Raw genomic sequence first — 24,576 nt, forward strand, 5'->3', positions numbered from 1 at the left:
TATCTAATCTGTTTTGGTCATGAATTGTGCAATAATGGAAATGTACTAAAAACGTGTCTCTTGTTATGCAATATGTATTTTCCCGTTTTTCTTAAAAGTACAGACCCTAATCTTAGATTAGTTCTATATATTAGTGATATATGAGCTTATTTGTATTTCTGTTAGTTTTGTTAAAAGTTACTTCGACATGGTATTGAAATTGAAAGCCCAAATCTGGACATTCGCATTGTGATATTTTTTGATAACATGTTTTTTTTGCTGTGTCAAGTGAAAATAAAAACCTTTTTGTTGAAACAATAATTCAATAAGCCTCATAAATTTGTATTTTCAGTTAGTGTTGAAAAAGTAGGTTGATGTTTTGTCAATAATTCGCTTTTATTAATAAATCTGTTTTTGTTTCACATTATTGGAATCCATTGTGTTTAACTGAAAGATCAATGTAATCTATTGTTTGTTACCACACAATCAACATTTCAAAATCCATAATGCATTTTGCATGCAAAGAGTACACTTTGTCATGAATTACTCTGTTCATGCCTTTATTGTTTCATAGGTTGAGAAACAATGACTACTCTGCTCTTATATGGTTACTTATTAAGCAGTGTACACAGAGATCTAGTCTGCAGTATAAAATTGTCTGGCTGCTTTCTCAAGCAGGACACGTGGTGCTAGTAACTCTTTGCTCTGATTAAATTTATTGTGTAACAGTGGATGGCGAGAAGCGTGGAAGGTATAGATGAATAAAATAAAGTACACAAGGTAAAAAAATGACGGAAGTAATGTCAGTGATCATTTTGACGTGTGCTCACCACAGAACAGAGTGGCAGATAGCCCTGCTTTATTTTGTGCAGTACGGGGAGCTTGAGAAAACACAGCTCCAAAAATGTAAGAGGACAATCCATATTTACTTACTCTCCTGGAATTTCTGGGAGGTTCACAAATTTCAGGGTGTCCTCTCAGACTCCAGGAAGAGTAGGCATCATCCCGGATCTTGGTGGAGGTATTATACATGTATTCCGACATTTCATAGTGCGGGCGTGTCAATGGTGATGAGGCCACTCATGCATTTGTCACATGAACCCCCCTTGAGATCTCGCAGTTTTAAAAGTGGACAATTATGCTGTTACTAGAGTTCCATAAATCCCTCAAAGTCTCTGGAATGACCTTAGGATCAATGAACATATGTTAAGTTTGATACTATCATTACTATAAAGCATTTTTTTCATTGTATTCCTTGCAGTGACCTGAAGAGATTTTAGATATGAATTCCTCTGGTTTATGGAGCGAGCAGCATGTGAACTTTTGCTTTCACTTTCTCAACACTTCCTGCACTAGGACAAACAGACCTGTCTCCTCTTACTGGGCTCTTTATATTATCATGGCTGGAGGTATAATCCTCACAATTATGGGAAACCTGATGGTGATCATTTCAGTTTCTCATTTCACACAGCTCCACACTCCAACCAACTTCCTCATTCTGTCCTTGGCCATTGCAGACTTCCTTGTTGGACTGATTATCATGCCATACAGCATGGTGCGATCTGTAACCTCATGCTGGTATTTTGGGGACATATTTTGTAAGATACACAGTTGTTTTGATGTGATGTTGTGTACAACCTCCATATTTCATCTTTTCTTTATTTCAGTCGACCGCTATTATGCAATATGTCACCCACTTAACTATTACAGGAAAATCACTATTCCGGTGGTAGAGGTGTTTTTGTGTGTAAGTTGGTCCTGGCCTTTTCTGTACTCATTTGGCCTTACCCTGTCTAATAAACATATGGAAGGAATACAAAATTATGTTGCCACATTGTCCTGCACTGGTTCTTGTATTCTTGTTTTTAACAAACTTTGGGGAACAATTTCTTTATTAATTTGTTTTTTTATTCCTGGTATTCTAATGATAGGCATTTACATTCATATTGTATTCATTGCTAGAAAGCAAGCTAAGGCCATAACTAAGCACACAAATTCTCTGTGTAATAAAAAAGCCACCAGTAGCAGAACATACATGAATGTAGAAAATAAAGCAGCAAGGACTCTGAGTTTAGTTATGGGTGCATTTTTATTGTGTTGGTCACCATTTTTTGTTGTTACTGTGATTGACCCTTATATAAATTTCTCAACTTCTGAAGATGCTTTCAATGCTGTCTTATGGCTAGGTTATTTTAATTCCACTCTTAATCCAATTATATATGCTTTGTTCTATCCATGGTTCAAAAAATCATTTGCATGCATTATAACAGGCAATATATTTAATCTAGGTTCTTCTTCCTTGCATCTGATAACTAGTGTATAATGCTCTAGAATGGTACCTTTAAGAGCTTAAAGAATATTTCTTCTGTATTTTTTATGTTTAAATCTCCCTTCCCTAACTGGGTTTATGTATCTATTAAAATTTAAAATTAAATTGCCTAGATTTTCATCAGTTGTAAGTATAAATCCTGCACATCAATGATAGCCACAGTTTTACCACTTTAAATATCTTGGTCAAAACAGAGTACTTTTACAGAGGTTTGTATTAACGGTAACTAGGCACATTGGGCCAATACCAACACAGAAGGCAGGAGCAGGGGTTTCACTGCAGAAGGTAGAGCTGCTAGATAAGGTAAAACTCAGACCTAAGCTGGTCATACACACACACTGATATTGGTGCCAATATTGGCCAAATCAGTACATGCATGTCTACAAAACTATTGCTGTACTATAACTGCTGTTTATGATTGTGGTCATATATTGAATGCAGTAACATGTCCTTATATCTTTTCTTAGTTCGAGGCATCCTTAAGCTCTCCATCATTTTTTCAAGGCACCCCTAATCAAAAATAATTATTGAGCAGTCACTTTTTTATAAGTAGTTGGGCCAAAATAAGGTAATAAGTATTTAGGTGAGGACAGAAATACTTATTCAGTTGTTTCCAAAAGTAATACACATAAATACAATGGAAAAGAGCATCATAACACTCTTCATTGTCACTTTTGTCGCTCCATCATCACACTGTGCCCCTTCATTGTCATCACACTTTACGCCTTCAAAATGTCACATGTGTCCCTTCATCATAACATTGTGCCCCTTCACAATCACACTGTGCCCCTTTATGTCACTTTTGTCCCCAACATAACATTGTGCCCCTTCAGAATCACACTGTGGTCCTTCACAATTACACAGTGCCCTTTCACCATCACACTGTGCCCCTTCACAATCACACTGTGCCCCTTTATTGCCACATTTGTCCGTTCACAATCACACTGTGCTCCTTTATTGTCACTTTTGTCCTTCTATCATAACATTGTGCCCCTTCAGAGTCACACTGTGGTCCTTCACCATTACACTGTGGCCGTTCACCATCACACTGTGCCCCTTTATCATGACACCATGCCCCTTCATCATCACACCGTGCCCCTTCATCATCACACCGTGCCTTTCACCATTATACTATGTCTCTTCATGATCACACTATACCCCCTTCATGATCACACTGTGCCCCTTCATTGTCACATTTGTCCCTCCATCATCACAATATGCCCCTACACAATGTCACCTTTGCCCCTTCATCATAACACTGTGCCTCTTCACAATCACACTGTGCCCCTTCATTGTCACTTTTGTTTTTCCATGATCACACTGTGCCCCTTCACAATATCACATTTGCTCCTTCATCATAACACTGTGCCCTTTCATTGCCACTTTTATCCTTCCATCATCACACTGTGCCCCTTCATATTAACACTGTGCCCCTTCATAATAATAAAGTGTGCCTTCACTATCACACTGTGCCCCCTCACAATCACATGTGCCCCTTCACAATCACATTTGCCCCTTCATCAGTTTCTCTTATTTTACACTGTCCCTTTCATCCTTTCTTCTGTTTTCTCTTTTGTCTACTTTTCTGCTGGCTCCTTATTGTGCCGCTCTTCGCCATAAATGTCAGGTGTGATGACGTCACACCCGACATTCAGTGTGAACAGAGCAGGGAGGAGGGTGCTGGGTGTCGTACTTGTAAGCATGGGGAGGGAGGGAGGAGAGAGCCGGGCATGGGGCATGTAAGTATTTTTTTTTGGCTGGCCAGCGACACCTCAGGGCAACCTCTGCCTTATATGGTCAGTTCACTTGACAAAGAATGACTGAATAACCAGATCCTTCCAGTTTAACAAAGTGGTCAGCCTTATCCTTCTTGTCTGTCAGTTAAGCTTGAACATGTCGTGCACAAAGGAATTAAAGTGTATGAATGAAATAAAAGCTGTGGTTTCCTCTGATTAAAAACTGGTGAAGTCAAAATATTGAATGTGGAATTCATTTTGTTTTGCTATTTAGATCCATTTAATTAAACCTTGCAATTTTGTCTCATAAATGTGTGTTAGGCCAAATGCTAGATACAGAAAAAGGTAAGCATTGTTGTATTAATTTTCTAGAATACATGTATATTGTCCATACTACTTATGGATGTTGCAGTGCAAAGATGTTTACGTTTACATTTTCAGTTACAGCAAATAGTACAGTACACAGCACAGTTTCAATACTACCTGCAACCCATTGGCTGAGAGAGAGAAAGAAAGAGAGAGAGAGCGCTCTGGTTGCAGGCCAATTTATAACTTTTAACAGTGGTGGGTGTGTCTAAACAATTTATGTCATCACAAAGGTCACATGAGCAGTTTAAATGAGAGTAGTGAATCATCATTGTTTCACGTATATTCTTTCTTGTGCAACAGTTGTTTTGGGGTCAAATAGTTCCTAATCGAGTTGTACACAATAAATTGTATTATTATTATATATCCAATTTTAACAGAATTATGTTTTTTATTTTTTTCTACAATTTTCCCCATATAATCCAAGTAAAACTAAATATTATTAATCTAAAATTTACAAAATGAAAGAGCTATGTTTCGAAATAAATCATATTTTCACTTATTTCAGTACAGTAAGAAATAAGTAGCCAACAGCTTTGCACCCAAACGGGAACATATGTCATGAATGCATAAATTACTACTTTTAAACCCCAATCTCCTTTAAAGATTAATATAATGGAAATCCAAAATGGAATCTCACTTACCTGATCTTCCGATTGATTGCTAACGATGTTCCCAAAGCCCCTCACTTTCATATGAGTGGTAAGCTTATAGGAGTACAGCTTCAATAATTATTTAAACAGTTTGAAAAAGTCTGACTCAGCAGGAGAGAGGATCTCCTGCTCAGGACCATTAGAGGCAAAGCAAGACCAGTTAGACTAGAGGACTGGAGCTAAACAGTAGCTGAAATCATCTCGTTTTACCCATGTCATCTAATTCAAACAAAACAAAACACTTTATCTATATACTATAGTAAAAAACAGTGGTTAAGTTTTGTAGCAGAGCAGTGTCATATCTAAGAATGGATTGTTACTTACAACACAACCATGTTCTAAAACTCTCTTACGCTGAAGAAGGTGGAGTACTTTGACAAGAAGAAGCTTTGGAGCAGATAACACACCACATAGTAATGATTAATCTCATAAACTGCAGATTAAAGATGTTTAATTTTCACTGCTATAAATCCCAAATACACCATGCTTGCCAACTCTCCCTAAATGTCAGGGAGACTCCCTGAAATAGGGGTGATCTCCCTCACTCCCTGAAGAGTCTGGCATACTCCCTGATGCTGAGCCAGTACAAGACGTGGTTGGCTTCGCCATCTGTGACATGATGACATAGTTCAGAAATTGTGTCCTATGTCCGTGTATTGATGACTATGGAGGTGGCCATTTTTATGTAGACCAAGATTTAATCAAACACTGACAGGTAAGACAACATGACTTCAGTAATGGAGACAGAAATGTAAAAGACACTTCAGTCTCTAGAGATTTATTAGCTGCTTTTCTTTAAGGCATAGTTGCCTACTCTCCCAGAATGTCTGTGAGACTCCAGCATTTCTGGGAGACCTCCCGCACTCCTGGGAGAGCAGGGCAACCTCCCGATTATTTGCCCCGCAATAGATAAGTGGCGGGGTGTGTGGCTTATGATGCAAATATTGCGTCATCATAGCCCTGCCCCCTGCTGTAATTGGCCAAAATTGTGACAATCGTTTAGGGGGTGGGGTCAAAATGATGCGATTCGTCAAGCCAACGAGGAAAAGTTGGCAAGTATGAAATACACCTTAAGTCCTAAATTCTTATCTAATATAAAGACACAACACCAGAGTTTATTGTAAAATTAATAAGTCACAGTTTACTAATGATAAATGGTGGAGGAGAAGGCAAATTGAGACGTGGCAAAACCAATAGCACAATAGCAATGACCAAACAGTGTATGGCCATCTGGTACTTACCACTTGTCCAAGGACCAAAGTACTTTACGATTGGCCGGTGCTAAATCTGGCATCAAAGTGACTACACCATTTCTGGACTCACAATGATGTGCCCGCACAAGGCAGGTCTAGGGATTCCCCTCATAAGAGGACCAAGAGCCAAAGTAGTTAGAAGAGGGTAGTGACCTGTGGCCAATCAGCGATAGCACTTTATGAACTGGTAGACTCACAAATGCCTTTCTGCCATAGCTGGAGACCTTTAACGGCCTACAGCACGCCACCAAGTGGCCGAACTTCCACCCCTAATCTCCAATATATCTGCCCAATAAAATAACCCTTCTTCTGTGAGGTGATGTTAGGCTAATCCCCAAAACATAAACTCCTAGAGCTGGTAGTAGAGGTCTTAATCTATAGCAGCCGCCTTTCCCATAGAGCGAGTCTTGCACACAGGTACTGAGATGCCCCAGGTGTTAACTCTAAGTAGAAGCAGCTTATGTTTGGCAAGGGCTGTGCAGGTAGTCGATATGAATTTCTCCAGGCTTGTCTGACTACTTTTCCTTGATTAACCCTTGTGCTGCTTACTTTAGTGTGTATCCAATCTGGCTTGTTTACTGACCTCGCTTTCTGGATTATCCTTGGCACCACGTACTTCAGTGTATATCTGACCTGGCTTGGTATATTGACCACGACCTCTGTACCTGCCTGTGTTTATCCAGTTGCATCCGTCCATCTACCCTCTATCACATCAAGGCCGCGACCTGTGGACTCTCAGCAGCAAAATCCATCCTGCATTGTGGTGATTCTTGGTGATGACCGGGGTGTCTGTTAGACTCCACGTCTCAGGAAGGCCTGCGCCAATCCTGATTGATAGTTGCCTTCAGTGACTGTAACAAGGATGAAGAGAAGCAGGTCAGCAAAGAGGGTCACTGAAGCTATAACCGGCAGGGAGGCTAAGCCCTCTCTGCCTTATATATCTAAATAGACCAATGATGAGTTCCCAAGATCAAACCCCTAATTGCCTCCCAGGAGGCCACTAATTAATCAATCCACAAAGTGCATGCATCTGGCTGACAGCTGCCAAGACGCAGTGCTGCTTAGAGAAGCACCCCGGCCATTGCCCTGGTGATGGCCAGGACGTTGAAGAAGAAAGTGACGTCCCTATCCCTGTCTCCGGGACACAAACAGACAGCAGGAAGTGAGTCGCGGCATGGGCATTGCTGCAACTCTTGACAGTACCCCCTCCCTTGATGGGGAGTGAGTAAACCCCTACATCCCGGTTTCCTAGAGAACTGCTTAAAGAACTCTTCAATGAGTTTATCTGCATGTAGATTCTTCTTTGGCATCCAGGAACGTTCCTCCAGACCGTAGCCCTTCAAACGCACCAGAAAATGGACCTGCCCTTGGACTCTCTTAGAATGTTCTCCACCACAAAATTTTTGATATGCATCAACCTTGATAGACTGAGGTCTGCATGATGTCGTGGTTTGATCTTACTAGAGATGAAGGCAGTGTAAGGAATTGGGTATCCTTAAGGATTTAGGAACCTTCAATCTGAAGACTACAGGATTTATTTGGTTTAACATGACAAGCGGTCTGATGAACTTAGGTCTGAATTTTATGCAGGGGTGACAGAGTCTGATGTTTCATGTAGAAAGCCAGACTTTGTCACCAACCTTAAAAGAGCAGGGGCTGCAACGTAGATCAGTGAAAAACTTAGACGTAAAGGAGGCCTGCTGTAAGGCAATGTGAACAGTCTTCCAAATATGTTTAAGGCGGCCAGCCATTGAGCGGATCTCCGGTAGACCTGTCGTTGCCATGGAGGAAAGGGAATTAGCCCTGGGACGGTATCCTAAATTACAGAAAAATGGCGAAAGTTGAGTAGAAGAGTGGCAGGCCTTATTGTAGGCAAATCGAAATCAGGGAAGGACAGTGACCCAATCATCATGGCTTTAGAGATGTATAAACGCAGGAACTGCCCAAGAGATTGAACTACTCTTTTGGTCTGCCCAGTTGACTGCAGGTGGAAAGCAGACAATAAACTTCAAAAACTTCACTAAAGCAGCAAGAATGGTTAAGGCCGGAATGATGGTAAGTGGCTCTGCAACAGGAGACTGACGGAACAAAAAGCTGCGAGATAGGGCGTCCGCCTTGAGGTTTCTGAAGCCTGGTTGAAAGGTGATTACAAATCTAAAACGAGTGAAGAAGAGAGCCCATCGGGCTTGCCTGGAATTTATTCGCTTGGCTGACTCAATATAGGCGATATTCTTGTGATTGGTTAAAACCAAAATAACATGAGTGACACCTTCCAGTCAATGAAGGCATTTCTCGAAGACCCATTGGACAACAGCTCCCAATTGCCTACATCATAATTACTTTCTACAGAAGGGGAATTGCGGGACAAGTAAGCACATGGGTAGAAAACAATAGTCATGGACGTTTTTTTGAGATAACACTGCTCCCATACCTACATCAGAAGTATCAACCTCAACTACGAAAAGCAACTCAGGGTTAAGATGCCAGAGGACTGGAGCTGAAGTGAAGGCACATTTCAAAGCTTCAAAGGATGCTACCGCTGCAGGAGGCCAGTTGGCAGAATCTGCTTCTTTTTGGGTAAGAGCGGGGAGTGGTTCCACGATAACAGAAAAAGAGTGATAATATAATAATTTGCAAAGCCTAGGAATCTTTGTATGGCTTTCAGGTTCCTAGAGAGTATCCAATCTAGGATTGCTTTGACTTTACAAGGGTCCATTAAAAACCCACTTGGAAAGATGATATACCCGAGGAAGGACACCTGGTTGACCTCGAAATCACACTTCCCCTGTTTAGCATATAGATGGTGCTGAAGGAGCTTAAGAAGGACACTCTTGACATGCTGACGTTGCTGGGCCAACGGCTGCGAATAATTTAAAATGTCATCAAAATAATCGAAAACGAAAGTTCCCTCGGAAATCGCAGAGAACATCATTGATCAGGTCCTGGAACACTGCTGGTGGGTTGCAGTGGACAAATGGGACACTAGGTACTCATAATGACCTGTTTGGGTGTTAAAGGCTGTCTTCCACTCGTTGCCTTCTAGGATGCGGCTTAGGTTGCAGGCTCTGCAAAGGTCAATCCTAGTGAAAATCCTGGCCTCTTTTAGCTGGTCAAAGAGAACGGAGATGAGTGGAAGGAGATAGTTATTTTTTTTACTGTGACCTGTTTAAGCCCCTGGTAATCGATACCTGGTCTCAGGCTGCTATCTTTCTTGCCTACAAAAAAGAAACAAGCTCCGGCTGGCGACTTTTAGGGTCTAATGAAGCCCTTGTGTATATTCTCCTTCATGTATGATTTCATAGCCTTGGTATCTGGAATGGAGAGGGCATACAGCTGTCAAAGTTGAATAATTGGATGAAAGAAAATATATTGATTAATATTGTTTTACCGTGCGATTGCGATCAGTATGCCACGTGTTATGGCACAATCACACAATAAATAATGCATGCATACACGTGCACTTACACATCCACTTGTATATAGTTCATTTTTTTAATAGTTCCAATCCAGTCGTTTATGAACAAATGTTAATTTATAGTTAAATATTGTAATGTTATATGCACTTTAGTGATATTTGAAGTTCAGCTCACAGGAAGCATGTCATGTTTGGTATCATTCTAATCCCCCATTTGATGACATCATGCCCGACATTCAATGACAAACGAGGAGGGAGGAGGATCCTGGGTCCCGGGCGCTGCCGGATTGGTAAGTTCTTTTTTTTTTTCTGTCCCCTGGCCATGGCACCCCTTTGACAGGGCTGCGGCACCCCTGGGAGCCGCGGCGCACACTTTGGGTACCTAGGGCTTAGCCGATAGTAACAGATTTCTTATGGTAAAAAGTGGATTAGTATGACACTGAACATGATACATTTCCTATATCTTGAGCCTTAGATGTCTTTAAAGTAGTTTTAACATTATTATATTACACTAATAAATCTATAACATTTGAATATAAAAGACTATGTGCTGGAAAGTTATTAAAGTGAACTATTTACAAATGTATATGTGAGTGTAAATGTATTTATAAGTGTTTGCTAGTATGAGTGCGTAACTAGCTCTTCCGAGCTGTAGTGTACCATTTGCTTATTTTCACATAAAACAAATTCAATCAATGTTTATTAATTTGAAAATACTTCATCCAATTATGTGACTTTCACAGGCCACAGTTTGATAGTGCACAAAAATATCACCTAATTATACTCTCTATCTCAGGATTGCAATGCAATTCTTCATTAACCGTGGTACCTGTATTTCTCATTATCATCACATTCTCATTTTCATTATTCACCTCAGTAGAATGTTTCCACACTTCAAGTAGGAACACACCTGACACATATTGTTATGCCTTCATCAGTTATGTATTTACATATGTATGTATTCTGTGTAAACTCCATCTAGTGGTCAGCTTGGTATTAACTTAAATTGAACTCTCAGAGCCTCTGTAGTTTAGTTACCAATGCACTATGGGTAGCTACAAGCCTCCATTTTAGATATTACATGCTAGAAGCAAGAGGTGCAGTATATCTCTCTCCTTAGCACAGCATCAATGGTAAGATTGCTCCCTAGTTATGCACTTTTGCCATGTGTTTTTATGTTTGCATTACAATACATTTGTTCATGTAGTAAATGTATTTCCTTATTTCTGTATTACAGTTTTACCACTTGAATTATAACATTCTTAACTATTTGAATAAACAACATTGAAGTAGGAGTGGTTATGCTGTCTGTCTGATTATATTCAGGCTAAAGAGAAGATTATAGTGAAGACAGAACACATATGCCAATTAGTATAATGACACCAAATATAAGAATAAGAAGCTTACCTATACTAATGAACATTTCTTGTACCCATTCCCCTTGACCTGAGAACCATTTTGCAGGGTTCAACCATGAAAATCATCCTGTTTCCTTTTCTCCTATTTCATACAGAGAATTATGAATTTCCCAGAATTCCCATTATAAGTGTTCTCATTTTTGGGCAGCATGGTGGCTAAGTGGTTAGCACTTCTGCCTTACAGCACTGGGGTCATGAGTTCAATTCCTGACCATGGCCTTATCTGTGAGGAGTTTGTATGTTCTCCCCGTGACTTTCCTGCAGTGTGTAGAATGGACTCTTACTGCTACTTTCAGAGATGTGGTGCTGGCCATCAACACTTGGTATGACCCTTCCCACCGGTCTTTTAAACAACCTGAGTGTAAGAAATTGCAGATTATGACATATTCCACAGGTTCAATATCGTTACAGTTAGTGTCTGGCATACCAGGTGACAGTATTTTGAGTTTTTGTTGCTGCTGACTTAGCTGCTTGCTGATCTTTATGAGGTATTGGACAGTCACTTCATTGTTGCATTTTAAATCATCCTGTGGACCTATGATCAAATGAGATTGTTGGCCAAACAGTATGTCAAAGGAGGACAAATTAAGAGGAGGTCTGGGAGTGGTCCTGATGCTATGGAGGACTAGGGGCAAAGCTTCTGGCCATGCCAATCCAGTTTCAGCCATTACCTTACTCAATTTGTTCTAAATGGTACCGTTTACCCTTTCCACCTTACTGGCTTGTAGTCGGTAAAGAGTATGAAGTTTGCTATCAATTCCCATGAGTTTACACAAGATCTGAAAGATATCGCCAGTAAAATGAGTACCCCTATCACTTTCTATAATTCTAGGGATACCATATCTGCATACAAATGCCTGAAAAAGCAAAAACAGCAGTATTAGTGCCAGCTGGAAACACTTCAACCCATTTACAAAATATATCAGTACATACTAATACATAATTGAGATTCCTGCAAGGTGGTAATTGGATGAAGTCCATTTGTATACCTGGAAAGGTCCGTCTGTAGGAGGGATATGGGATGGCTCAGTTGGTATTGTCTTCCCAACATTTTTCATCAAACAGATAAGACAAGACATTGCCTTCTTACTAGCATAAGAAAAAAAGCCTGGTGCACACCTGTATGTTCTAACCAGCTTACACATACCTTCTTTTCCCAGATGAGTCAGACCATATGCTGCCTCAGCTAGGCCTGGGAAATATGCTCTGGGTGCCACAGGCCTGTCTTGTCCATCTCTCCAGAGTCTAGAGGACTCTTGACCACATCCCTTCACCTTCCAGACCTCCTTTTCCTGTAGGAAACACAAATCTTGCATTTCAATAAATTTTTGTGTGTTTTTTGTTTGGAAAACCATCATCTTGTCAGTTGACATGTTTACAGATAAACCTGCCACTTGACAGCTTTGTCTACTCTGCTATTGCCCACTGATATCAGATTTTCTTTCTGTGTGTGTACTTTCTATTTGATGATGGCTACACACCTTAGGTAATTGTATCGCTGTCAAGAGTCCTTTTATGTGGTGCGAATGTGCTACTGGTGTACCTGCTGCTGTCATAATGTTTCTAAGACGCCAAAGGGCCCCGAAATCATGCACTACCCCGAAAACGTACCTAGAGTCAGTGTATATGTTAGTTGATTTTCCCTCTGCCAACTCACATGCTCTTCTTAGTGCCACGAGTTCAGCCATTTGGGCTTAGTGAGGTGGACCAAGAGGTTCTGCTTCTATAACACCTTTGTTATCTACGACAGCATAACCGGTACATAGTTCTCCGGTGTCTGTCTGTCTATGACAACTCCCATCCATGTAAAACGTAAAATCTACATTTTCTAAGTGGGTGTCACGTATGTCAGGTCTCGCAGTAAAAGTCTGGTTCAGATATTTCATACAATCATGCGCATGAGTATACCTGTAAAATTCACCCTCAGCCAGAGTCTCCTTTTCTTTCACCTTTTGTGCATCTCGAGCCACATATGGTAGGTATGTAGCTGGATTTAAAGTATTGCACCGTTTGATGGTAATATTTGCGGGTACCATCAGAGCTAATTCCCATTTTGTGAACCTCGCTGAGGAGACATGTCTAGTTTGAGAGGAATTTAATAGAGCAGATACTGCATGTGGTGTATAGACAGTTGAATCATGTCCTAGTACTACGTCCTCGCTCTTACTTATCAAAAGAGTAGTTGCTGCTACACTTCTTAAACACGTAGGGAGTTATCTTGCCACAGTGTCCAATTGTGCACTGTAGTATGCTACGATCTGCTAGCATCACCATGTTTCTGTGTCAAGACACCTGCTGCACAACCATCAGCTTCCGTACAATATAACTCAAAAGGCTTTTCATAATCAGGTATTGCCAAAGCAGTTGCTTTAGTCAGACTCTCTTTAAGGTTAAATAATGCCTGCTCTGACTCCTTTGTGTATGTAACACATTCAGATTTGAGAATGAGACTACCTCCTGTAATGGTAATGCCAGAATGAAAAAACCTGGAATCCATGATCTACAATACCCACATATCCCTGAGAAGGTACGGATCTGCTGTTGGTTCTGCAGCAGGGTCATGTTTTGTATGGCCTGAATTATGTCCATTGTCAGGTATCTTAGCCCCTGGGTGATACAGAGTCCCAAGTATTTAACCTTGGTCTGACATGGCTGTAATTTATCCTTTGCAACCTTGTGTCTTGCCTGTGAGAAATGAAGCACCAACAGTTTAGTATGATACACAGATGACATAATCGAGTCACAGCACAGCAACAAATCGTCAACATATTGAATTAGAACAGACCCATTGCTTGGTTGGAAGGGTTGTAACAGTCATGTAAGGCCTGAGAGAAAATACTGGGGCTGTCAATGAACCCCTCGGGAAATCTTGTCCATGTGTATTATACCTCCCAATAATAGAATGAGAATACTGACAGTCAGGATGAAGAGGAATAGAGAAGAAGATAGAACAAAGATCAATGACAGTAAAATAACTGGCAGATGGTGGAATCTGTATAAGGATGACAGCTGGATTTGGCACTATGTGGAATTCTCTCAACTACTTTATTAATTGCCTTTTAAGTCTTGGACTAATCTGCAGCCCCTTCCCCATTCTATTGGACTGTTGGCTGTGCTGGATGTACGAATTAAGATCCCTTGTTGAACAAGCCTTTCAATTACAGGATGCACCCCTAATTTCACCTCCGGTTTTAATGGGTACTGTCGGATGTTTGGAGCTTGCCTGCTACTTTTTTGATGAACCATTACAGAAGATACATTTGCCATCAATCTAGTACCCTGTCCATCTATGATCCATAGGTAACCCAATTTTAGTGATAATATTTCTTCTACCTGAGATGGACTTTACTCCAGAACAGTAGAGTGCAGGATTAATCTTTGTGGGGTGTCTAGTACATCCTGCACTTCATGTGCGAACTTCCCTGGTATATCCAGAAATACACCATCAGTGTTGCAGTAGATAACACATCCCATTTTACACAATAAATCCCTGCCTAGTAAGTTAGTAGGAGCCACTGCAGTCAAGAGAAATGAATGTTTGGTATGCAGGGGCCCGATAGTAACATTTGCAGGTTTAGTCAAAGGGTAATGTAGTACTCTCCCCATTACTCTCATAGCTGGAACAGTTTTGTTAGTATCCTGTAATCTTAAAGGAGAAGTAATCACTGACCTGGCCGTCCCTGTATCTACAAGAAAAGTTTGTGTTACACCAGATATATCAACTGTTACTGTAGGCTCTTCCCTAAGATTCTCAGTTAATCTAACTGGTTGTAGGATACAGCTATGACCTAACCTCTAGTGTTGACTATTGTACTCCCGCAAAGCATTTGCTACTATAATCTGCGTGGGCAACTGATGGAAAACCTCTGAGGCTTGTGTATCTCTCCTTAGTTGTTGGGACCTATGTGGTTCTCTCCTACTTGGGCAAAAATGTCTGTTGTTTCTATATTCCCCTCTATCCTGCTTACAATTCTTTACCATGTGTCCCTCTTGGAGACATCTAAAACACTTCACTGTCTCCTTCCGCTTCTGCCCCCCATAATACGTGTTGCAAGCCCATGATTGTGTGTGTAGTCCCTTTAGTGTCTGGATACTTACAATCATTAACCTCTTCCTCTGTGCTTTCTTCTTTTTTTTTTCCTATATTTTTGTCATGTACCACAGCAGACTCCCTAAGGACATCTACCATAATGCCTCTCCAATTAGGCAAAGAGGTCTGTACCCTAGTCTTTAGATTTTCCCTGAGACCATCCATTAGTACTGTAACAGCTACCTCCCTGTGGTGCACATCATCCTTTTATCTGATATCCCAATGTAGTTGGTAATTGCTGTCAGGGCTCTGGCAAAATAATCTGACGCAGGTTCACCATCCATTTGCTTAATAGTCAAAATTTTGTTCCACTTCCCTACCACTGGTATGTATAGGCCCAATTGGGAGGTTATTTTTTTAATTGTCACCTGATTATCGTCATCCGTTAAGGACTTATCTTGCTTCAACATACAGGGCCTGAGTCATTAAGGCAAGCAAAGGAGTAAATGTTCTCTGGGGCAAACCATGTTACAATGCAAGGGGTGCAAATCAGTTTATTATTTTGTACATAAGTTAAATACTGGCTGTTTTTTCTTCTAGCACACAAATACTTGCTAGCTTTATTATTACATTGAAATATAAAGTTGATCTAGGACATGCCCTACCCAAACTATAAATCTGACTCACATTTTAAATTTACCTCCCCCTCCAATACAACATGGTTTTGCCCAGGTGCAAATGTTACTCCTTTTTTATGCTTTACTCTCCTTAATGACTCAGGCCCACAATGTTTAATAAACTATTGTATGTTGTCTTTGGGAGGAAGACAGGCCTTCAACACTACTCGCCAATCTTTATTAGTTGGCTCATGAGCATTGCCTAAATCCTTAACAAATTTCTGACATTTGGCCAAATCAGACATAATTGAATGCAGCTCAGACCTAGGTTATGGACAATGCATGGCTACATGTGTTACGGGAACTAAAACATCTATTTCCGCTTTACCATTGGAAACTGCTATCATACGGATAGGATGTAAGCCTACTAAATTACTACATTCCGGACTAATTGCTGGAAGCATTGTTTCAGTACAATGACTGTTCCCCCGCCTATTGGTTTTTACGCTAATCTCACCAATTTTTCTCACACTTTTGTTTAGCACCCATTTTAGTAACGGTATCCTCAACACTTTGTAGCGCAAAACTCACGTTAGAGATTATTGACTGCTGTGGATGAATTCTATAAGCTGCTTCCATTCACTTCTTCTCCACTGTGTACCGCTAAACAATACACGCATTTGCCAGTGTATCCATCGAGGTCCCTAGCACAGTCACTTTCTACTGGAGGAGCGGAAATATCAACACTTTATAGCACAAAACGATATCCCGCATTTCCAGAGAGGTTCCTGTTGAGTACATTACAACTGGGAGCGCTAAATGTTGAATAATACTAGCCTTTCCAGGGAATTTCCTCCGACCATCCACAACTACACAATCACGGCCTGCATATGGACAGCTGTTATGACAATAATGCAATATTTTGAAATAAAACCAGAGAAAAAACAAGCTTGTGCTCAGAATATCCTATATTATTTTGGTACTCTATACCTAGGAGGTAAGTGCATCTGATTTCAACTGCATTTTAATGGTGTTTAAAGCATATAGGTCAGTGTAGGACCTGCATATAATGAGGTGCCCTTGACGCTGGGATGCAGGCTTAAATGTTTGATCAAAATATGAACTAATACCACATGTTTACATTTTGCTAGATACACATAGATGTCCAGTGTTAAGGATGAGCACTGACAACTGTCATTTTTGTTTTGTATACATATTTGGACATTTATATTTTCATGCAGCTGGTACCATATTCAATATGGGATATACCGAGCGCAGGCTTATTGCCATGCAGCTGACACCATATATAATATGGAATATACCGAGCGCGGACTTGTTTTTTCTCTGGTTTTGTTTCAAAATATTGCGTTATTGTCATAGCAGTTGTCAATCAAGTCTATTTAAGGCACATTTGGGTGTGGCTCACAAGCCAGCCATTGCTAGATGTAAATCCCTATAGGACCTGCATATAATGAGGTGCCCTTGATGCTGGGATGCAGGATTAAATGTTTTGATCAAAATATAAACATTTACCTCATGTTTTCATTTTGCTAGATACACACAGATATGCAGTGTTAAGGAAAAGCGCTGACAATGTCTTTTTCGTTTTTCACCACAAATCAAGCCTTGAGCTGAGTAAAAAAATGGGAAAAATTCCTTCATGTCCTTGCTAAAGTGACGAGCAGCCAAGCCCTGGGTTACTGCAGGAGGAGAGGGAGGTGTGGGAGGTTTGTTGAGGGAAATTGCGAGAAGGAACCCTTGCAACACCTAGGTCGTATATAGGTTTTAGAGACATCTGACTTCCATCCATCCAGGTGTTTAAAAGATGCGATGGAAGCACCCGCCTCAGCAGAAACCGCCCCCAATCCCAAAGAAATAGGTGCCACAAAACCTGGGTCTAGACCCACACTATTCCAGGGAATGTTTAAATAAAGTATTGCATTGAAATTTAGAGAGGGAAGATCCATGGTGTATTCCAAACCTAGATCCCCCTCAGTGTTCGAATCCCCGCCAATTAGGTACACAGATCTGCTGGGTATATCCTGGAGTCCCCCTGTGCAGGTACGCTTATTCAACGGCCTTTCAGAATTGCTTTACCTTAGCTTGAAGCAGTTTCTTCCTAAATTTCAGCTGCCCAGGGATTTAAATGCAGCAATGGAAAAACTGCTCCGGTTGCGACTATAGCCGTCCCAGACCAAGGGAGTGGGTGCCGCAGAGGGATGGATCAATACCCATGAACAGGGTCGGATTAAGGGAATGGAGGCCCCTGGGCTAAGGGGGCCTCCATTCCCGTGAGGCCCCCTATGTGAGTCCCTCCCCCAAGCGCTTACCTCTTCCTCCTGTCACTGTAGTCCTTCCATGGCTCGCTGTAAGCTCCTTACTGAGGAGATCTTGTTAGAGTTCTCACTCTCACGAGATCTCCCCAGTAAGGAGATTACTGAGCGCCGGGGAAGGACTACAGTGACAGGCTCAGCAGCATTGATCGGGCCGGGGGCGCCCCCACCCCCGCACCGATCAATACTGCTGCTAAGCACTTTCAAGGGCCCCCTGGATGCCCGATGCCCCTGGGCTGTAGCCCAGTTAGATCTCTGGTTAATCCAGCCCTGCCCATGAACCACACAGAATGCTGAAATAGCATGTTAAACTGAAATTTGTCAGGAGGGGCCCATGGGCATGACTATACCGAGCCCCTCCCCTAAGGGGTCTAACCCCATAAATTTGGGTACTAAGCCAACAAAGCATCTGCGTAAACATGTCAATCCAGTGACCTTTGCCGCAAGTGAGTTCAAGCCCACTAGCTAGAGGAACTGATATTGCAGGGAAAGCGCTAGGGTAAGATCCAGATTATAATACTTTTTTGTGCTCCCACCGCTATGTGCCTGCCAACAAGTTTTTCATCCTACTCAAAGTTTTCTGAAAAGAGCTATAATCACTAAACCACTGTGTTATCCATGTGGTATATCGAATACCTGTGTAATATCTCTTTTATGTTCATTTAATCTTCATTTTACATCTCCAATTATAACACATATTCCACATTACGATAATCATTGCAACTCAGTGAGGTTGCCTACATCTGCGCATTCTATTTTTTCTCTGTTCCATAGCAATCTATGACTAGATTATAGAAGCAGCATTACACTCACAATGTGGGAGCACTCACTTTTTTGAATATATAAGATATATATATATATATATATATATATATATATATATAGGAAAAATAGGATTGAGAAACATGTGGGACAAGGGAAGATGTAAAGAATATACTGAGCCTGCACTAATGTCTGTCTCATATCTTGGATTTCCAGCAGACAAAGAATATAGTCAGAACATACTAGGGAAAGGGGAAGCAGTAGCAAGGGAGAGACGGGCAAGATAATATGCAATACAAAAAATGAGGAACAAAATAGTAACACTATAAGGAGATACTGAGCCTGATCCTGTACAGTGCTTTGCCAGCTTTTTCCAGTAGAGAAAGAGGATCCAGAGCATGCTTTGGGAGAAGCTATATACTATCCTTAAGAACACTCCCATAGCCATCCTATTGGCTAGAATCTGCAGTTGACTTATCCCTGAAAGGGTAAGCACCAGACGTTAACCCTATCACCTGAGTTTAAGGTTGTCTAGCTTATGGTATCACTTGTCATTATCATGCATGCACACTTTAGCTCCTCCTCCAGACAGCCATACAAATCAGCATAGAGGAACATCAGCTTCGATGTACTAAGATATTTGATTTTGAGTGGAATTACCCTTTAACAGCTTGAAAACCATTTGAAAGTGGGAAGGTCTGGATCAGAGAGTGCAAGTGATTGGATCTGAGCTTGCGAATATATAAGTGAGATTTACCTATGGTGTTTAGTCATTAACTAGCACAATTACATGACACAGTGGAAGATGGACATAAATATCTTTTAAAGAGATTTGACAATTAACCATCAATTTCTGGATAATGGACCCCACTGGCTGGTGGCAATGCAGGGTCCAAAAACAGAAACAATTGTAGTGCACCAACACAGAGAAACTTCCAAGATTTGAGTACATTTAATAGTAAATGTCAATTGTAGTGCATGGTATGGTTTGATGCTCTAATGTCTAGAAGTGAACTGTAATTATAGTTAAGTCATAACCCAAGGGTCTGGTAAGTCAGCTAGTCAGAAAATAAGCGGGAACTTTGATAATTTTACTGCTCTCAGTATTAGCAATTCTTTAGAACAGTGTCTCTCGGTTCAGCATACACAGAGTTAATGGTGCAGATATGGTAAGTACACGGAGAACAAAAAACTTGTAGCTAGGAACGATCCAAGGGTCTAATACACAGGAGAACATTGGGAATGAATAGTAATACTCAGGGGCACCGAGAGGGGAAGGGGGTGGGGGGCGGGTACCAATTACCGGGGCCCGGGCCCGCACTGCAGATAACAAGCTTATTTTTTCCCCTCATTCACCCGGCCGGGAGGGGGTGGGAATAAATGGAAGGGGAGGGGCTAATCAGGACAATCTGTTAGCGAGAGGTTGTCACTGAACTAATGGAGACAGGCAGCAAGACAACAAATCAGGCTGCCTGTCATTTCAGAGCACAGCTGCAAAGCTATCAGCCTCTGGAGATAAGGTGAGTACAAGGTACTGGGAGGTGGGGTGTTATTGCCTGGCTTTGGGTATACTTGTGGAATTGTTTGTGTATGTATATGGCAGTATGTATGTGTCATGAAACAGGGTGCTACTGGACTGAGAACTTTTTGTTCATCACTCGTTTCTCACAGTTTAATGTACTTTTTAATCCTTCGCCCAGTCTAAGTATATACACCAGAACATCTGTGTATTATTATTTCCTGTTATTATGTACATTTTGCTATTACCTGCATTATTGTATGTATTAGAAATAGAAAAAATATTGTCATATTGTGTGAAAATAACAGGACAGCAGAAGTAATTTTGCTTGTGTTAGCTAAGGTAAATACCATTTGTCTCAAATGTCTATTGTTATGAGGTGTGGCGTAGACCTGGTTTGTAATCAGAACAATGTCTGAGTAATTTGACATAGCTAGCTAGCAGCCCATGTTAATTTGCTAGGTCAACAGATGATCTGAGAGATAATTAGGTTAGAACTTCTAGATGATATGCAATGTGCCTCCATAGTAATATACTGGCTGAAATTGCATTTGTTAAATGTATTAATATGTATCAATATAAATGTTATTGTATAAAAAATGTATCACAGACTCAGACTGTGTAATGTTGCAGATACAATGTGTCAAATGTCCTGTTGTTTCACGCAAGCGTGAAGTGTCATTCCTTGATGTTATATTGTAACCCTTTGTTTAGTGTATCCAGCCAAATAGCTAATTGAGTCAAACCATTTTATTGTATAATCAAGGTAACAGAGACTGTATGTCTAACAGTTAAAGTGTCCACTGATAGACCCCTGCTGTAAGGGGGAGGATTGAGACATCTGACCCTACTCCCTATGTATACAGCCAAGAATATAGGGAGAGCAGAATGCCAAGAGAGCTATTTTAGCTTGGAGGATTCTGGTGTACAAGACATCAGCAAAAAGGACTCTGGGCATATATTGTAGTGCCGCTTTAGGAAACCCTACCAGGACAGGGTCTGTATGAGCCAGTAACCAAGGATGGGTGACATGATAACTGTCTAGCTAAAAGATAGTGATAGATTCTCCTACCCCCATTTTCAATCACACTGTGCCTTTCTCCCCCCCTCTTTTCAATCACATTCTGCCTTTATTCCCTCCTCTTTTCACTCACATTGTGCACCCCCCTTTTCAACACACTGATTTTTTGCTTGCCTCCGTTCCTTAACTTACCTTTGTATTGGCTTCTTTCATATCTTTTTTTTCTTTTCTTCTGTCTTCTCTCTTCTCGCTTCTGTCTGGGTCCTCTCTGCTCCGCCCCTAACTGAACTTGATGACATCATGCCGACATTCAGTGTGAACAGAGCAGAGAGGAAGGAGGAGGGACACCGGCGCTGCGATCACGTGAGTATATGTTGTGTTTTGGTTTTTTTAACTATCCAGCTCCCTCAACCAAAAAAAACAATGTCAGTGAGGGCCGGGCCCCTGGCATGCCCGGGCCCTGGTAATTTGTAACCGCCGCCCCCCCCCCTCGTCATCCTGTATATTAGGGTAGCAAAGAGGGAAAGAGGGCGGAGCATACTGTATTTGTTGGGGACAGGTAAACAGAAGGGCACATATATCACAGACAGATTATTGCATATATTAGAGTTAACATTTCAGCCATCAGCAATGACAATTACTGTTACAGTACTCATAGCATACTTACCCCAGAATTGAATAAATCTTCTACCAGTATAGTAACAGCGTTTCTAAGTTGATCACTATTCATATTTGCTCAAGATACACAATTCTTGCAATGTTTCATTGCATGATTACCTTCCATAAGGGATTAGAATATATACTATACTATCCCTCCTATGAGTTGGTCCCATTGCATCATGTAACATTGCCTAAATTGTGAAGGATATAATAATGCAAAGCATATCATTAGAGCCCTGGAGTTTACTTTGCTTCCATTAGGGAACAGTGGCAGGTTAATGTATCCACCTCAGTGACAAGTCCTGGGGAGTCTCCATATCCCTCCCATCCCATCAGAGGTAATAATGGCATTATCTGTAACTAGAGACCATGAGACAACTGTCTATCAACAGCACAGGGACTGAGATTTGTCCACTGGCTTGGGCACCAGAGACAGTCTATACTCTCACTAGGGGAGAGTATAGACCCCAGGACACAGGACCCCAGTAATCACAACACCACAAGGGGGGAAACCACTGGTGCACAAATAAATTCCAAAGCCTATAGCTGACATAGCCCATATAGACGTAGGTAAAATAAAAGCTGGTGCACAGGGGGATGACATGTGAAAGTAAAGCTGGTGGGCTGGGGTGACGTGAGAAAAAAAGCTGGTGTGCAAGGGGTAGCATATGATTGTTAAACCTGTGCATAGGGGTGATAATGTGTGAGAAAAGCTGGTATGCAGACGGTGAAATGTAAGAGAAAATCTAGTGGAAAGGGAGGGTGACATGTTAAAGTATAGGTGGTGTGCAGGGTGTGACATGTGAGAGAAGAGCTGGTGTACAGGAAATGAGGTGTGAAAAATGCTTTTGCACAAGGCGTGACATGTATGAGAAAAGCTGGTGCGTAGGACATTATATGTGAGAAAAGCTGGTGCGCAGGCAGTGATGTGAGAGAAATTCTACTGTGCAGGGGGTGGCATGTGAAATAAAGGCCAGCGTAAGCGAGTGGAATGAGAAAGAATAGCTGGTGCGCAGAAGGTGACATGTGAAAGAAAATCTGGTGCGCAGGGGGTGACATGTGAAAAAACAGCTGGTGCAGTGGGGTGACATGTGAAAGAAAAGCTGATGAGCAAGGGGTGATATGAGAAAAAAGCTGGTGAGCAGGTGGGGACATGTGAGAAATGGTGTGTAGGGCATGACATGTAAGAAAAGCTGGTGCGCAGGGTGTAAAGTGTGAGAAAAACTGGTGTGCAAGAGATTGACATAGAAGAAAAGTTGGTGTGCAAGTTGGGGTGACATGAGAGAGAAACGGTGCACAGGAGGTGACATGTATCAGAAAAGCTGGTACATGGGTGTGAGGTTAAAATGTGTAAGAAAAGCTGGTGCACAAGGTGTGCTATGATAAAAAGCCTGATGTACATAGGTGTGGCATGTGTGAAAATCTGGCTTGCAGAGGTGACATATGAGAGAAAATTTGGTGTGTAGCGTGTGCATGAGTAAAACGTTTGTGTACAGTACGTGTCGTGTTTTAGAAAAGCTGCTGCACAGGGAAGGTTACATGTGAGAAAAGCTGGTAAATAAAGGGTACCTTGTCATAGAAAAACTGGTGGTGTCAGGGTGACATGGGAAATGGCTGGTGCAAAGTGTGTGATATTTGTAAGAAACATTGGGGCAAAGGGGGGACAAGTGAAAATAAAGCTGGTGCACAGGGAGGGTACATGTGAAAGTTAAGTTGATAAGAATGGGGTCTCATGTGAGAGAGACTGGTACACATGAGGTTATTTGAGAAAAAAGCTGGTGCATTTGGCGGTGGCATGTGTGCATCATCATCATCATCATCATCATCAGTTATTTATATAGCGCCAACATATTCCGTAGCGCTTAGTGCATGTGATCACAAAGCAGTGGGGTATGTGTAAGAAAAAGACATGCCCCGGAAATGGAGGATACAAGGTTTAGAGGAAATCTAAGGAAAAAAAGCTTTATGCTAGGCATCTAAAGGAGGTGGTATAGTCTAATATTTTAGAGCAATATAAACACTTTTGTTTATTAGGGATTAAGAAAAATAGGGGAAACTAATTATGCCAAGTAGTTCTTAACTGCAGTGAAATTCTAGGTTTATAAATGTATTATCAATATTTTCACTGTACAAAAAGCCATGAAATTCTATAGACAAAAAACCCTTACAGTTTCACATGTCCAATTAAGGTTCCTTATACTTACACACCATCTAAAATGTAAGAAAACGGTTGAAACTCTTCCACTCAGACTCTAAAAAGCAATGGAATTACGATGATTAAGGCAGAAACCTTATTGGACATGTTCCTTGCGCAATACAATGTAGGCCGTCACATCCTGTGGTTAGCTGCAGATTCAGCACTATCATTGAGTGAGATTGCTGTCACTCACAAAATGGTGGAGCTGCTAATTCACAGATTTTGTATGTTCACTGGAATACATAGATGATAGTCCCCACAGCCACCCTACTTAGTCCAGATTTATGG

General features: G+C 41.2%; 1 protein-coding gene across 1 annotated transcript; it reads left to right on the top strand.

The window, feature by feature from the left end:
- The first annotated feature begins 1,261 nt into the window (after positions 1 to 1,261).
- Positions 1,262 to 2,302, top strand: LOC142143221 (trace amine-associated receptor 4-like). The gene has a single exon (XM_075200933.1). The coding sequence runs from the start codon at positions 1,262 to 1,264 to the stop codon at positions 2,300 to 2,302; it is 1,041 nt and encodes a 346-aa protein (XP_075057034.1).
- The last annotated feature ends 22,274 nt before the right edge of the window (positions 2,303 to 24,576 follow it).

This window comes from Mixophyes fleayi, chromosome 3 (assembly GCF_038048845.1).
Source record: "Mixophyes fleayi isolate aMixFle1 chromosome 3, aMixFle1.hap1, whole genome shotgun sequence".
Classification (NCBI taxonomy): domain Eukaryota; kingdom Metazoa; phylum Chordata; class Amphibia; order Anura; family Limnodynastidae; genus Mixophyes; species Mixophyes fleayi.